At 27.4% G+C, this 14,249-nt stretch overlaps 1 protein-coding gene across 1 annotated transcript in view; it reads left to right on the top strand.

Moving 5' to 3' along the window:
- The window catches only part of LOC145845665 (diacylglycerol kinase delta-like), a 49,126-nt gene extending 35,207 nt beyond the window's left edge, over positions 1 to 13,919 (top strand). Inside the window, 18 exon segments of the mRNA XM_082952782.1 lie at positions 479 to 644; positions 1,072 to 1,182; positions 1,585 to 1,682; positions 2,059 to 2,181; positions 3,557 to 3,594; positions 3,856 to 3,972; positions 4,628 to 4,748; positions 5,070 to 5,180; positions 5,753 to 5,795; positions 5,797 to 5,955; positions 6,111 to 6,267; positions 9,614 to 9,720; positions 10,014 to 10,177; positions 10,531 to 10,717; positions 11,126 to 11,227; positions 11,522 to 11,654; positions 13,065 to 13,195; positions 13,621 to 13,919. Of these exon segments, the coding sequence (XP_082808908.1) occupies positions 479 to 644; positions 1,072 to 1,182; positions 1,585 to 1,682; positions 2,059 to 2,181; positions 3,557 to 3,594; positions 3,856 to 3,972; positions 4,628 to 4,748; positions 5,070 to 5,180; positions 5,753 to 5,795; positions 5,797 to 5,955; positions 6,111 to 6,267; positions 9,614 to 9,720; positions 10,014 to 10,177; positions 10,531 to 10,717; positions 11,126 to 11,227; positions 11,522 to 11,654; positions 13,065 to 13,195; positions 13,621 to 13,695 (2,143 nt within the window). The 3' untranslated portion in view covers positions 13,696 to 13,919.
- The last annotated feature ends 330 nt before the right edge of the window (positions 13,920 to 14,249 follow it).

Here is a 14,249-nt window from a genome sequence, read left to right as displayed (position 1 = left end):
TGTTTATATAAAAGTTTTCAGTTTGGACTTTTCGTTGGTTTTTCTTCATACTTTTGCTTTGAAAATTAAAATTTAAACACAATATGTTACTCATGTAAGTCAGAAAAAATTTGGGTGGAAACCATTTTTGCAATAAGTAAGAAATAAAAAAAAGAAAACAGTTAAGCCGTACTCCGAGGTCCAAAACAAATCCAATTAACTACTGTTTCAGACAAAGCTATACTAAAATTTTCAAATAGTTGTCTAATGAAACAATAACCAAAACGCACTAATTGCAATTTTATAGCTTTTTTGTAAAATATAAAAAATAACTTTTGTTTTATTTTAAACTAATTGTGCAGCTTTAAATTGTTTACTCTTTTAAATATAATAAAATTATATTTATTTCTTAATTCACAACATCAAATGTGATTTTACACTAAAAATAATTTTTATTTAAAAATAAAATTTAAATTTGTTTTATGTTTTCGTTATACAGCGAGCTATGCCGAACAATGAAGAACTTGGTGGCGACGGTGGAGAGGAGGGGCCATGAAAACGGTTGCCATGACAACCAGATGTGCAGGGTGCTCGACCAGAAGGTGACGTCACTCATGGACACCCTGAACAAGGAGATCGAACAGGGAAGCAAAAACAACAATGAGGTTTTTATTTTGATTTCGCAATGAAAATGCTTTTTAATTATATAAAAAGTTTTTGTAACAGTCAAAATACGAGTAAACATATAAGGATAAATACAAAATCTTTAAGTTGGGACACAATAATAACAATGAGGTTTTTTATGATGAATTTAAAATAATTGAACCTTGATTGTAAAAACTAAGCTACAAATATTTATTAATAATTTAAGTTTTTTATTATTTTAGTGGAAAATTTATTTTTAAGGTATATATAGTTTATTTCAAAATTAAGCATAGGTTGAAAACCAATTTTAAAACAACTGATTAAGATTTCTCTTATTAATTTAGAATCTTCACCAATGTATAAATTTTAAATAAGTCTGTACGTATTTATGTATACAGAAGTTTATGAAAGATCACAGTGTAATAAAAATGTTTTTATTATTTCCAGTTCCGACCCGCGTCCCATTTTCTTGGCGACAAGCCGTCAAACAGTGGGGAAAACCCTGAAGAAAAACTCAATAAATCTCCTACCAGGTCTCCTTCAAAACTAGCTAGCAAGGTCAGTGGGACACCATATTGTTGTTAATTTAATTTTAAATGCTGTGCTTTAAATTTAAATTATACAAGCTTTACAAGATAAAGTTTACTTAATTGCTTAATAAGTTGTTTAATTCCTAAATACATGATTCAGCTGCAAAATGTTAAAACGTTTTTGTTGACTTGCATAGTAATCTTATAGAAGATAGAAATTGTTTTCTTATTTACCGACTACTCTGCCCATTTACGAAATGTTTTACACTGAATTTAATAGAAATCACCGAGGCTCAACATAAATTCTTAAGTAGTGCTGAGAGCAAGTGGCGTCAACTATATGCTAAAAATAACGCACCGACAGTTTTTGCTCTAACTTTTAGTTTAAATACAATATTTATATCAAACTATTGTGCAATATTTTTCGCAGAAATCGCCAAGATTCAAGATAAGTTCTCAAGTGATGCTGAGGGCCAACAGCATCCGGAAAGCCGTGCAGAAAATAATGGAACACACCGAATCTAGTTTGTTTATTCATTAATTTAGCCTAAAAAATGGCTTAGATTCGAGCTCTTCTAATTTTTATCATTTGTGATTTAAAGCGAAGAATGAACTTCTGTTCACGTTTATTATCCTTAATCATGCTATTATTAGTTTTGTATTTGAATTAAGCAAAATGATAAATTAATTTTGAAGATTCACATGCGGTGATATGTTAGCTAGCTTTTTTAGCCATGCTAACAAAACAAATAAACGTTACAAAGTCATAAACAAACAACAGGTCAAACAAAAAGACTGTCAATTACTTCCACATGACTTTCTATAATTATTTTTGCCCTGTACTGTAGCTACATTTGATTATTATAACTATCAGAACCACTTGATTCTCATTTTCTCCCAACAGTTTTGACGAGCAAAACATGATGACGTCATCGAGCGACGCGACGTCGTCACCTAGCGGAGGAAATCTTTACAAGATCGACGAGACGCTCGATAATCTGAGGAGTGGGGGAGATGTAAGTACTAGGTAAGTGAAAAAAAAAAAATAATATTTGTATAAAATTGACAATGCACTGGATAGTTTTACCGATGTTAGTGGTGGGAGTAGGAATATGTTAGATTAGAAAAAAATACTTGATGTTATTTTATTTAAATTATTATAAAATAAAAAGAAAAACTTTGGTTGTAAAATTAGTAACTGATTCTTTTGATCAAAATTTTGTATTATTTTTGTTTTTCTTTTTATGGAAGTTCTTTAGCTTTAAGTGAAAACACTATTTAGAAATTTTAAATATGTTTTTTTTATAGTGTGTTATGATATTGTTTTTATACTTAGTTGAGAGCATAAAATTCAAACTTTTAATCATAACTGTTAACTTTGTAAACTTTAAGAAATTAATTTTCATAGACTTAATAATTTGTTTCAAATTTTTTTATAGAACATATATTTATATTTTGAATTTCAAAAACAATATTAAACACCAATTTAAAGTTTTAAAATTTGTGTAAACGTGTTCAGAAATTTACGCACGACTTGTAGAGATAATTCCCACTTAAGCGTTGTAATTTGTTACAAATTTCATAAAATATTTTGCACTAAAAATTTGCGCAACAAAATATCTTAATTTGCTTTAAAAACGGTATTTGTTACAATTTCAAGTGGTTAAACCTCACTGAGTATTAAGTTGTTTGCAAATTTGTATTAAATTCTAATAAAGATTATGAGCTAAATTATTGAATGTTATAAAACCCCGTCTTACCTGCGCACAGACATTTTCAAATTTCGTCTTTTTAAATTTGGGTATAATTACTGTTCAATTTGTTCCCATTTGTTGCAAATTACCCTCAACTGTTGTAAATTTATCGTTTCAGCCTTTCAAGCATTAAGTTATTTTGAACTTTTTGCCTCAATAAACATGTATAAATTTGAAAGGAATTAAAAGATTAAACTTTTGCGCTTGATATTTGCACTTATCTTTGATATAGCATTCAAAATAAAATGTTACACAAAAGTACTCAAGTTGTTATTTTTAAGTTTATTTATACTTTTAGGTGCATTAATCTTTATATAAAGATATGTAAATTTTTCTTACAGGTTCAATTACTCTGTAAAGCTGCCAAGTTATATATATATATTATATATATATGTTATTTCTATATATATATATATATAAATCTCGCAGTAACGCTTTAATAGCTTGTTCTGCTTTTATTTATAGTTTTACTACAACTTGGATTATATAAATGTTATAAACTAGTTTTTATTGAAAATATTTCTAGATTTAACTGTTAAAGTAGTAATAAATAGTTAAATATCTAAAATGTCATTAAGGATAGTTATATGTGCCACGATCTTGTAAAAAATACTAGTGTAAAAAAAAACAACTAAATATTTTTTGCAGTGTAATCAGAAAGAAGGAATCGAAATCAAGCGAAAATGGTTAGCTCTGTTACAATTAATAAAATATAAAAATAAGTAAATAATTAAGGTATTTTATATAAAGTTAGATATAGTTTAAGTGTGCTGATTATTGTACTCAGTAGTTCTATTTAAAGTTTTATTTGCTTTAACCATATTTTTAAAACTGGCTTTGAAAAACTTACACCTTTTAAAAACCTAGATGCATCTTTAGTTGTATAAAATTAACAAAAAAACTTATGTACTTTCTAAAATATAAATCATATTCATCCATACTAAAAGATGACGCAATGTTCGGGGAATTCCCTAAAAACATGGGTACTATGACGTCACATTTACCTTGTCATCCGCTGTTTCACAACTTCCTCAACACAAACAACAAAAATAAAAAACCTTTGCGTTAGTTTGTTTGTTTTGTACATTTAAATGGTTAACAATGTTTAAGTAAAGCTTATTTTTTTTATATTTTATAAAAAACGTTTTTTAAATAAGATCTAAATAAATGCTTCTATTTCAAATCTTTTTAAACAAAGTTTGTGTTTTTAATCAAATAACTTAACTAACTTACTAAATAAACAGAAACTTTATCTTACTAAGAAGTAAAAGTATACTTTCATTTAAATATCATGAGATAGAAAAATGATTTAATTTTTATATTTAAATAACTTGATACTTCCATAAAGTTTTTAAGTCAAAAGTGAAGTATTTATTTTCATTACTATGAGGAAAGTAAACAAGAATATACCTTTTATATTAGACTAAAGTTTGTTTTCACGAAATTTTAAACTGGTAATGCGTAATATACATATCAATTAAGTTTTTTTTTTTCGATAACATGTCTGGAATTAGATTTGTTTAATTTAAAAAAAGCCACAATTTATTTAACTATAATACATTTTTTTTCCAAACTTGAATGACAGTTTTTTAACTGTTTTATTATTTACTTTACACTTTCACTATTTCAAAGCGTAACAAACTCAAAGTGCTCAAAACATTGCTAATTCTTGCTATTCAATTCGAATTTAATTATTTTCATTATTTTATATTCTTACAGTAATAAATCCGAAGTACTCTCACAACTTGCGGGCGTCGTTCCTCGAGAGGGCGCTGATAAGCAACGCGCAGACAGTATGCGCCCCTGCGACCCCGATGTGTCACCATTGCCCTACACAATTGTAAGTTTGATATTTAAATATATATATATATATATTATTTGTATTATAAGTTTTACACAATTGTTAGTTTGATACTTGAATATGTTTTCGTGTATATATTTGGTTTGTTATTTGTTAATCTGCATAGTTTATTCAAATAAGCAATAGTTTTATGATCATTTATTTACATTTTAATTTTTAAAATTAAATCATTTTATTCACTTAATTATACCATCTGCCTGATTCGTAATCAATATTTTCCTAACAAGTAATATTTAAACAGTGTTCACAAGTTCTTATTAGATACAATTATAATTTTATTTACTCGTAATAATTTGACAGGTTACAGACGTCTGAGAAATGCGTGATGAACAATTATTTCGGAATCGGCTTGGACGCCAAAGTGAGCTTGGAGTTCCACAAAAAGAGGGAACTGCAACCGAAGAAGTTCGGGTAAGTTTGTTGACATTGTTAAAACAAATACTGCGTGATATACAATAGAATCTTTTTTTTATAAGTTATGAATAATACTGACTAATAATGAGTTTGAACAAGAACAGCTTCACACAAAAATTAGTCTCAACACTGGATCAAAACTTATGGTGTTGCGAAGTTTTTTATGCTTTTATGTTTGTTCATTTGGGGACACGTTCAAATCTACCCGCGTTCAAAATCAACCCAGAAAAATTTGAGAACCGCTTACCGATCGAAGGTAAAGGTTTAGGGGAAACAGTGAGAGTGAAAAAAAAATTAAATGCAAAAAAGTATAAAGCTAAATAATAATTAAAGAAAAAAATGGGTGGATTTTGAACGCGGGTGGATTTTGATAGTGTACCGATATATATCGCACCCCGGTGCTGTGAAAAGAATATAAGTTTGCAAAACACTTTTCCAGCCGACTGAAGAACCGCATGTAGTAAATTTCTAATATGTACTAAATTGTAAAATTTCTTGTAAAAAAAAATACAAATATATATGTTTATATTTAAGTTTTTGTTTATAAAACAACAAAAACTATATTCCAGCCGACTGAAGAACCGCATGTGGTACGGGCTGCTGGGATCACGTGGAGTTCGCGCTCCCCTCATTCAAGAACCTCCACCACCGGGTGTCGCTGGAGTGCGACGGCAAGGTGATATCGCTGCCCCCACTTCAGGGCATAGTGGTGCTGAACATACCCAGCTACTGCGGCGGCTTGAACTTCTGGGGCACCAAGCAAGCTTCCGAGGTTTGAGTTTAAACTTGTTTTGAAGCTGATGGGTGCATAGGCACGAAACTCGAGTTCTTTGAGTTATACATCTTGAAATAAACCTTTGATATATATATATATACATATATATATACATACATACTTACATCTAATAGAACTGTTATAATTCACAGACGTTCGTAGCACCGTCTTACAACGACAAGTTGTTGGAAGTGGTGGCAGTGTTCAGCATCCGGCACATCGGTATTCGGTACATCGAGGTTCCCGACGGAATGCTGCAGACCCACCACAGAATCGCGCAGTGCTCCACACTCAGAATCACATTGCTGGGTCAGTAGTTGTATATTATTAAAAAAATATAATAATTAAATTAAATATATACGAAAAATCGCGCAGTGCTCCACACTCAGAATCACATTGCTGGGTCAGTAGTTGTATATTATTAAAAAATATAATAATTAAATTAAATATATACGAAAAATCGCGCAGTGCTCCACACTCAGAGTCACATTGTTGGGTCAGTAGTTGTATATTATTAAAGAAAATAATAATTAAATTAAAAATATACGAAAAGTTGCTCAGTGCTCATTGCTCAGAATCACATTGTTGGGTTAGTATAGTATATATTAAGTATAATAAATATTTTTCAATAATATTTATATACAAAAAACTGCTCAGTGCTACACACTCAGAATTACTTTGCTGGGTCAGTCGAAATATGCTAATTAAAAAATAATGGTTTAAATAAAAAGTATAAACAGGAATTACTCTGTTCTCAACTGTCAGAGTTACTTTTTTGGATATAGTTTATATAAAAAATATAAACAAGAACTACTCTATCAGAGTTACTTTGTTGGGTTAATTGTTGTATTTGAAGTTTGACAAGTGTTTTAAACTAAATTATTTAAATAAGAAATTCAAAGTGCTCAACTCTCAGAAGTACTTTGCTGGGTCAGTTGAAGTTTACTAATTAAAAGAATATGTTTAATTAGTTAAAATGTTTAAATAAGAAACTCACAACTACTTGCATGCTTTGATTTTTATATAGACACGTTTGCGCTCAAGATAAAAAAACAAACAAAGAAAATATTGCCATGGCGCGTTTTTCATTTAATTTTTTATATAGTTTTTATGTTGTCGTATTCACACTTGAGTTTATTGTTTAGTCACAATTCGTCTATTAATAGCTGTCGAATTACGTTTCAACGTGTAAAAGTATTTACGATGATCGTGTAAAAAACTTAAACGTTTATTTTAATAAAATGGATACTGCAATTTTATTTTATAATGTCATGCAACAAGAAAATTCAAATAAAAAAAAAAAAAAAATTTTACAGTTTTCATCATGCGGTGTAATTTTTTTTTAAATGCCACCTTTGTTGTGAACTTTATAAAAATAAATTTTAAAGTTTGAACAAACTTGTTTTGATGCTTGACATATGCAATAAAAACTTCAAAGAAATAATAATAAGGTTAATACATGGGTTGTCACGTGTTTTTGTTATAACATTTAGTTATGCAAAATATTAACATTTAAAAAATATGTTACACCACATCTGTGGAAGTATAAAATTTGAATTAAGCCAATATATTAACATATAAATTTAATCTTTAAATTGTTTTTGTTTGACTTAAAAGTTTTGAATTATTTTGATAAATTAGCAGTTGAAATGTCTGTTTAATAATTTAAATGGATTTTATAAATTATGCTGTAATTATATGTTAAATATAATAAAATACATAAAATTTAAGTATATAAATCAGTTTGTGTTATTCAGATTAAGATTTCATCTATTTAACTGATGCAAAAAACTAAAGTTTTGTTATCTTTTATTTGAACTTGTTTAGCTAAATTTTAGTTTAGTTTGTAGAAATATTTTATATTTTTAAGTAAATACTAACTGTTAAAGTTTAGACTGAAAAAATTAAGGTTAAAAATGGTATCCTATATATTGTTAATTGTTAATTATGATGAAAATTCATTTTTTTCAGTAAAGTGAGTACTTAATTTTCAAGAAAGTAATATGTATCTTTATTAACGTTGTTTTACAAATTTACTAACTTACATTATTAATAAATATAGTAAAAATAAGGTTAAATTAACTAACTTTGAGAAAAACTAAAGGTTTATTTAATGAGGGAACTTAAATATTATTAAGTTTTATGAATTACTTATTACGTTTAAACGTTGGAAACTATCAAACAATAAATGTTTATACTAATAAACTCGTTTCCAAAGTAAAGTATACAACATATAAATACTAAAGTAGTCTACGTTTTTTAAATAATTTTGAAAACACGTGATATGACTTACGTGATAAACTTTATAAAAAATTAAATTCTAAAGATCAGAAAAACATATTTTACAATAAAAACTTTAAACAATATTTATAAGGTTAATATAAACTGTTACGTGTTTTATAATTTCCTATTTTAAATTTTAATAAATATGAGCTTTTATTGTTTTTAAAATTGAGTTTTATTAAATATTAGAACGTGTGTGTATTCAGTTAATTTATTAATATTTTTATTTTTGTAGTAAAAAGTTCTTAAATACGACATTTTATACTCAAATATGTTTGATCATTAAAGTTAAGTAATATGCTGTGAATTTTCATTGATTTTTAATTAAAATCACTTATAATTCCAGCTCGTTTATATTTCAGTTTCACTATCAAATAAACTCGTGCTTTTTTATAGCATGTCATAATTTAGCTTTGACGCAAATGTTAAGCAACACTAATAAAAAAATTTCAAATTAAAGCAATGAATTTTTATTGCTTGTTAAAAGTGGTATTGTCAGCCTGTTAGTTTGAATTATAAATTGCGTTTTTCCTGGTGTTTTCCAAAAACGTAAAAAAAGAGTATTGTGACGTTACTGTTGCGTAATAAATAGTTTAAAACTCAATGAATTTGTTTGTATATTGGTATTTATTTACAAACAGAACAAAATAGAATTTTCTGACGTAGTTCTTACGAAATGAATCATTTTAACCAAGAGTTTTGTTTTCAAAAAATAAAGTTGGTGAATTAAAACAAATAATCTGACGTTTAACAGCTATTAGAAAGCTCATTTATTTTGGCTTTTAGACCAAATATTGTTATGTAACTTCTAAAGTAATAAAAATACTGAATGTTTACAAAATATATATTTTTTTTAAGTTGCTTATTCACATTTTTTTCGAAGTACATAATTAGTTAAGAAAAAGTTTTTTTTTTTTTTGTTTTAAGGTAATTAGATTTCAAAGTTTAAATAAACTAATGCTTGCCCATTGCATTTTGTTGTGACTCAAAAAGGTGATATAACTATTGATTTTAAAATGAAATTATGCAAATTTTTGACATGTTTTAAAACGTTATCTTTAATGTCATTCAATTAGTATACAGTATTTATAAATACAAAGTTAGCAAAAAAGTCGTTAAAAGATCAAAATCTTAAAACAACGATAATCAGTTCTAATTATTTAAAAAAATACGTATGTTCTAGTTTTAATTTATAAAATATACTTCTGTGTTTATAAAAGCATTGTTACGTATAATATAGCAATTAAGTTGTTCAACTTACTTGAAATCCTAAAACAAAGCTGATAACTTCTATCTTAAAAGCTCAAACAAAAAGTAAATAGTCATGTATGTTCTAGCTTTAATTTGTAAACATATTATGACGTAACAACAGGCAAGGAAGCGATTCCGGTTCAAGTCGACGGAGAAGCCTGGCTTCAACCCCCTGGTACAATTACCATACAGCACAAGAATACTGTTAAGATGCTCGCTAGAGATAGGGTCAGTTTAATATCAGTTTGATTTTAGCTAATTTTTGTAAAAAAAACCCTATAGATTTACTGAAAATCCGATTTAGGTTTGAAAATTGCAATTATGCTTTAACTTATTGAAACAAAAAATTAAATGCTTTGAACTTAACTTTATTTTAATAAAGGCTAACAAAGTTACTATTTGTCTTTTAGTTTTACTCACAAAAAAATTTTTTAACAAAACTCACAAAAATTTTTTTTCACAAAAAGTTTTTTCACAAAACTCACAAAAAGTTTTTTCAGAGGTGAGTCTACGTGTTCAAGTCGTGGATGGAGAACCGACCCAGCAACCAGCTTGACAACCGACACCTGTTGCTAGGCAACCAATCGCAAGCTGCCGGGCAATCCTCGGCTAGTAGGGGAATTACCGATGCTGAAACTGTCGTGGTTGGAGAATTTGTTGAAACCGTGTCTGTGGTTGCTACCGGGTTCGTATTAGTTTTATTTACGTAAAATTTTGAGTTCCCAAAAGTTGCCAAAGTAAGGGGCGGCATCAACTCCTTTGAAAAATTCTGTTTTATGAGTTGAAATGTTATTGATGTTATAACGAAGTAGATAGTTATTTGTTGAAGTTTAATAAACAATTAGTATCAGCTCAATGACTTATATTATTTTATTGTTGATTGAAAATTATTATATGTCGTTGACGGTTTTTAACCTAAAAGTTCCCAAAGTAAGGGGGCGGCATCAACTCCTTTAAACCTTTATACACTTCATTGTAAGTTTTAACATTATTTTTTGTGTTAAAAAGTTAAAATGAATGTTTTTTTTTTTCCTCTAGCATCCACGAAGCGATGGAGCGTAACGAGGAGTTACGTCATCACGTCGGTGACGTCACAAACGAGATTGTGACGAACGTGCACAAAATAGTCCCCCACAACACCGACTGCCACCCACTGGTCGAGCTGGTTGCCATGGTTACCAGTTTGATTGCAAAGCTGGGCGGGTTGCTGCACGACGACGACCAGGTTTGAAACAGTTTTGTTATCTGATATCTGATTTTGTATTCTACTTGACATAACTTATGATTTGTTTTTCTTGTGAATATTTAAAAACGGTTTTTTACACAATTCTTAAAAGATTATAAAAAAAGTTAAAATTGTTTTTATTGCCAGTAGAAAGTATTAAAGTGTTTTAAATAAAGTTGGGTGGAAGTTAGAAATCCAACTCTAATTGATGAGTTGATAGCTGTTTTTATTTATTTTGATGTTTATGTCTTGTAGTGCTTAAAAACTTCTGCTGTTAAACTCTGTATTTTCAGGAGCATAAAGTATAATTCACAAAAGGTAGTTAAATCAACTGTTTTCAGTGTTTATAAAACTTTTTGTAACTGTTTTGGTTTCCACAAGCTTATTTTCACGATTTTTTCATTTCAGCCAATAGACGACCAAATAGCGAGCAAGATATCAACTTGGCTGAAGCTGGAAATTGAAAAAATTTCAAACGTCAGGTGTCTCTCGCAAGCAACTCAAAATAAAGTTGGTTTGACGTAAAATTAAGTAATAAATATTTATAAGATTTTTCCTACTTGATAAAATGTTTATTCTAAATTTATTGATGTATTGTTTTATGTAAGACACTTTTAAGTAATAAGAAACTCAATTACAAATGATATTGTGCTTATAATAAATATTTAAACTAAAAATAAAGCAGTTTTTTTTTGCTTTTAGTTTTACTTTCATATCAAACTATTTTTTAAAACATCTGCTCAATATGAAGAATGAGTTCTTAAAAGAAAATTTGAACTTACTACATAAAACTTATTTCGACAGAATGATAAATCAAGCACAATGGTCCAATCTAGCAGTAGCAAATCAAGTGGGTTTTTCTCGACCTTATTCAAAATGCCGTCACAATTGCTCGGCAGAAAAAAGAAAAATAATCAACACATTGAGTTCACAAATGGTAAGTTGTATACAATTAAAATTATTGTCATTAGATTAAGTTCACTTTTTAAAGTAGCTGTCTTTATCCACACTAAAACTATAACTATTAAAATATCGACTAAACTTTAAGAAAAAAGAAATTTAATTTATTCCTTCAACACGGGTTGAGTTATTTATTTTTTGTTTAACTAATTATTTAGTTATCAGTTGAAAATTACTTTTTAAATAAACATTTTCCTTTATTCCTTTTATTGGAAGTTAGAAGATAACTATTTTTTCAGTAAATTCTAATATTTTAACAGATAATCTCTAAAATTTCTTCTAGTTTACAAGTGACTTATGAAAAACCAAAGTAAATTATATAAAATACTGAAAATATAAAAATTTGAATATATTAAATAAAAACTGAAAACAACTTCAAGTGACCTCATTAAGTTTTAGCTTTCAAGCCTAGTAAATAATGATGATAATATGTAAACATTAAAAATATGTAAAAAATAGTAGAAGAATATATTAAAAAAAATTAAACTCATCAATCAAACTCATATTTTTGATACATTCTTCTACTAAAAAATAGTAGAAGAATGTATTTAAAAAAAACTAAATAGGGTTTTCTTGAAGTATTGGGAAGTTTGCACAAAAAAAAAATTGCAATAAACATTAGTTAAATAAAATCATAAATATCAAACATGAGCATGGTATCTGGTTGCAACAGTTTTCTTGTCGTAAATATTAATTTACTCAGGCAGTCTAACTATAGACGTGCAATAGATATCTCAAGTAAAGATATCATACCACAAGTAGAAGTATTGTGTACTCATTGTATTAATCTCTCTCTCAGTTTAACGTAAAATTACTGAGACAGTTTAACTATAAGCATGCAGTAGTTAAGCTAAGTGAAACTATGAATAAAAATATATCGGAGAGTTCGTAAAGATTGTTATAAACAAAATTGCAGTTTAAGCGCTGTTTTATTTTGAGAACAAATAAATGAAATAACACTGATTATATCAACAATTTATCCCATTACTTTATATCTCATTGTAATTTAAAGTTACTGAGGCGGTTTATTTGTAAAAATGTAATAAATACGTTCAGTAAAAACTACAAATAAAAATTGTTCCGAGAGCAAATTTACATTTGGTTGCAAAATTTAATATAAAGTATCGTTTCTTTCTTAGAATACTTAAAACAACACTAATTGTACCATTATAATAATGTATCATTAGAATAAATATAAAAAATAAGAATCGTATTGTGTTAGATTTTCAATTTACATTTTTTTGTTTTAACTTTACAGTCGCTCAACGGGGCACGCTTATTATTTGACTAGCTTGAAAAAATTCAACTTGAATTGTTCGATAAGTATTAATTGTAAATATAAAAAAAAAACAAATACTAAATATTTTTTAATTATTACTTTGTTCAGTGGCACAATGGGGAACAAGAGAGGTTTGTGATTGGCTTGAAAAAGTTCAACTTCAAATGTACAAGGAACCGTTCATGCGGAACGATATAAGGGGTGAAGAATTACTCAAATTGCAAGAAGAAGATATAAAAGTTTGTTTGTCTACTTATTTTTTTGTGTTAAAAATTAATTAAATTTCAAGAAAAAGATGTAAAAGTTTGTTTGTTTATAAAACTGTTTGTGTTTCTAAATAAAGCATGTATGGAATATTAAGTATCCATATGTTATATGTCGCTAACTTTTTTACAATAGAAAATCTAGAAGAAACCAAAGATTCATTGAAAAAATAATATCTCAAGTTTAATATATATTAATTTAAAAAGTTTATAGTATTTCATGCTGCAAAATTCTATTTGTTTGTTTTATTTTCATAATCTATGAGAAACTAAAAATTCCAATATTAAGTAGGTTGATATATATTGTTAATGAAAATATTAATTTAGGAAGTTTGTAATATTTCATGATACAAAATAAAATTCAATTGTATTATATTTAAAACTGTTTAATGATATTATAGGATATTGGAGTTTATCGAATCGGCCACGTAAAGAGACTACAGGCAGCAATTTTAAATCTGAAAAAAGAAAACTAGAGAAAAGTATAAGTTCTTTTTGTAATAAAATTATTCGTCCAAATAAATGTGACTATTGCAATCATGTAAAAAGCATTAAGTGTCTGAAAAAGCTGTTAAAAGTCGTTTATTTTTCAATGGATTTAAATATTTTTATCATTAAATTGAAACTTAGGATTTGTTACTGAAGCTTTTCATAAATAGGATTTGAAAATATATATGTTGTTTTTTTATTTCATTTTATAATCAGCAGTTTAAAGTTTCGAAGTTTTAGGCTGACTAGTGCAATTAACTTTACTTTCTATGTAACTTTTTACTTGTCAACATTACTGTATATAGTTTCTAATGTTCTGTAAAATGTTTTCGCAATATGACTACTAAATATTTTTGAAAAACAAAAATAAGAAAAAATTTTTAAGACTAAATATTTTTTTTTTGCACGTAAAGTATAATACAATGTTGCACTTAAATACTTTAAATTAAAAACATTTTTCAAGCTGCTTGATAAAGCCTTAATACTTTTTTATTTAGTTCTTGCCATTTTTACGTTAAAATATGTCTAGTTACATTAAATT

This window comes from Thalia democratica, unplaced genomic scaffold, assembly GCF_965202585.1.
Source record: "Thalia democratica unplaced genomic scaffold, ktThaDemo2.hap1.1 HAP1_SCAFFOLD_118, whole genome shotgun sequence".
NCBI classification, from domain to species: Eukaryota; Metazoa; Chordata; class Thaliacea; order Salpida; family Salpidae; genus Thalia; species Thalia democratica.
This window is presented reverse-complemented; position numbering and strand designations above follow the sequence as displayed.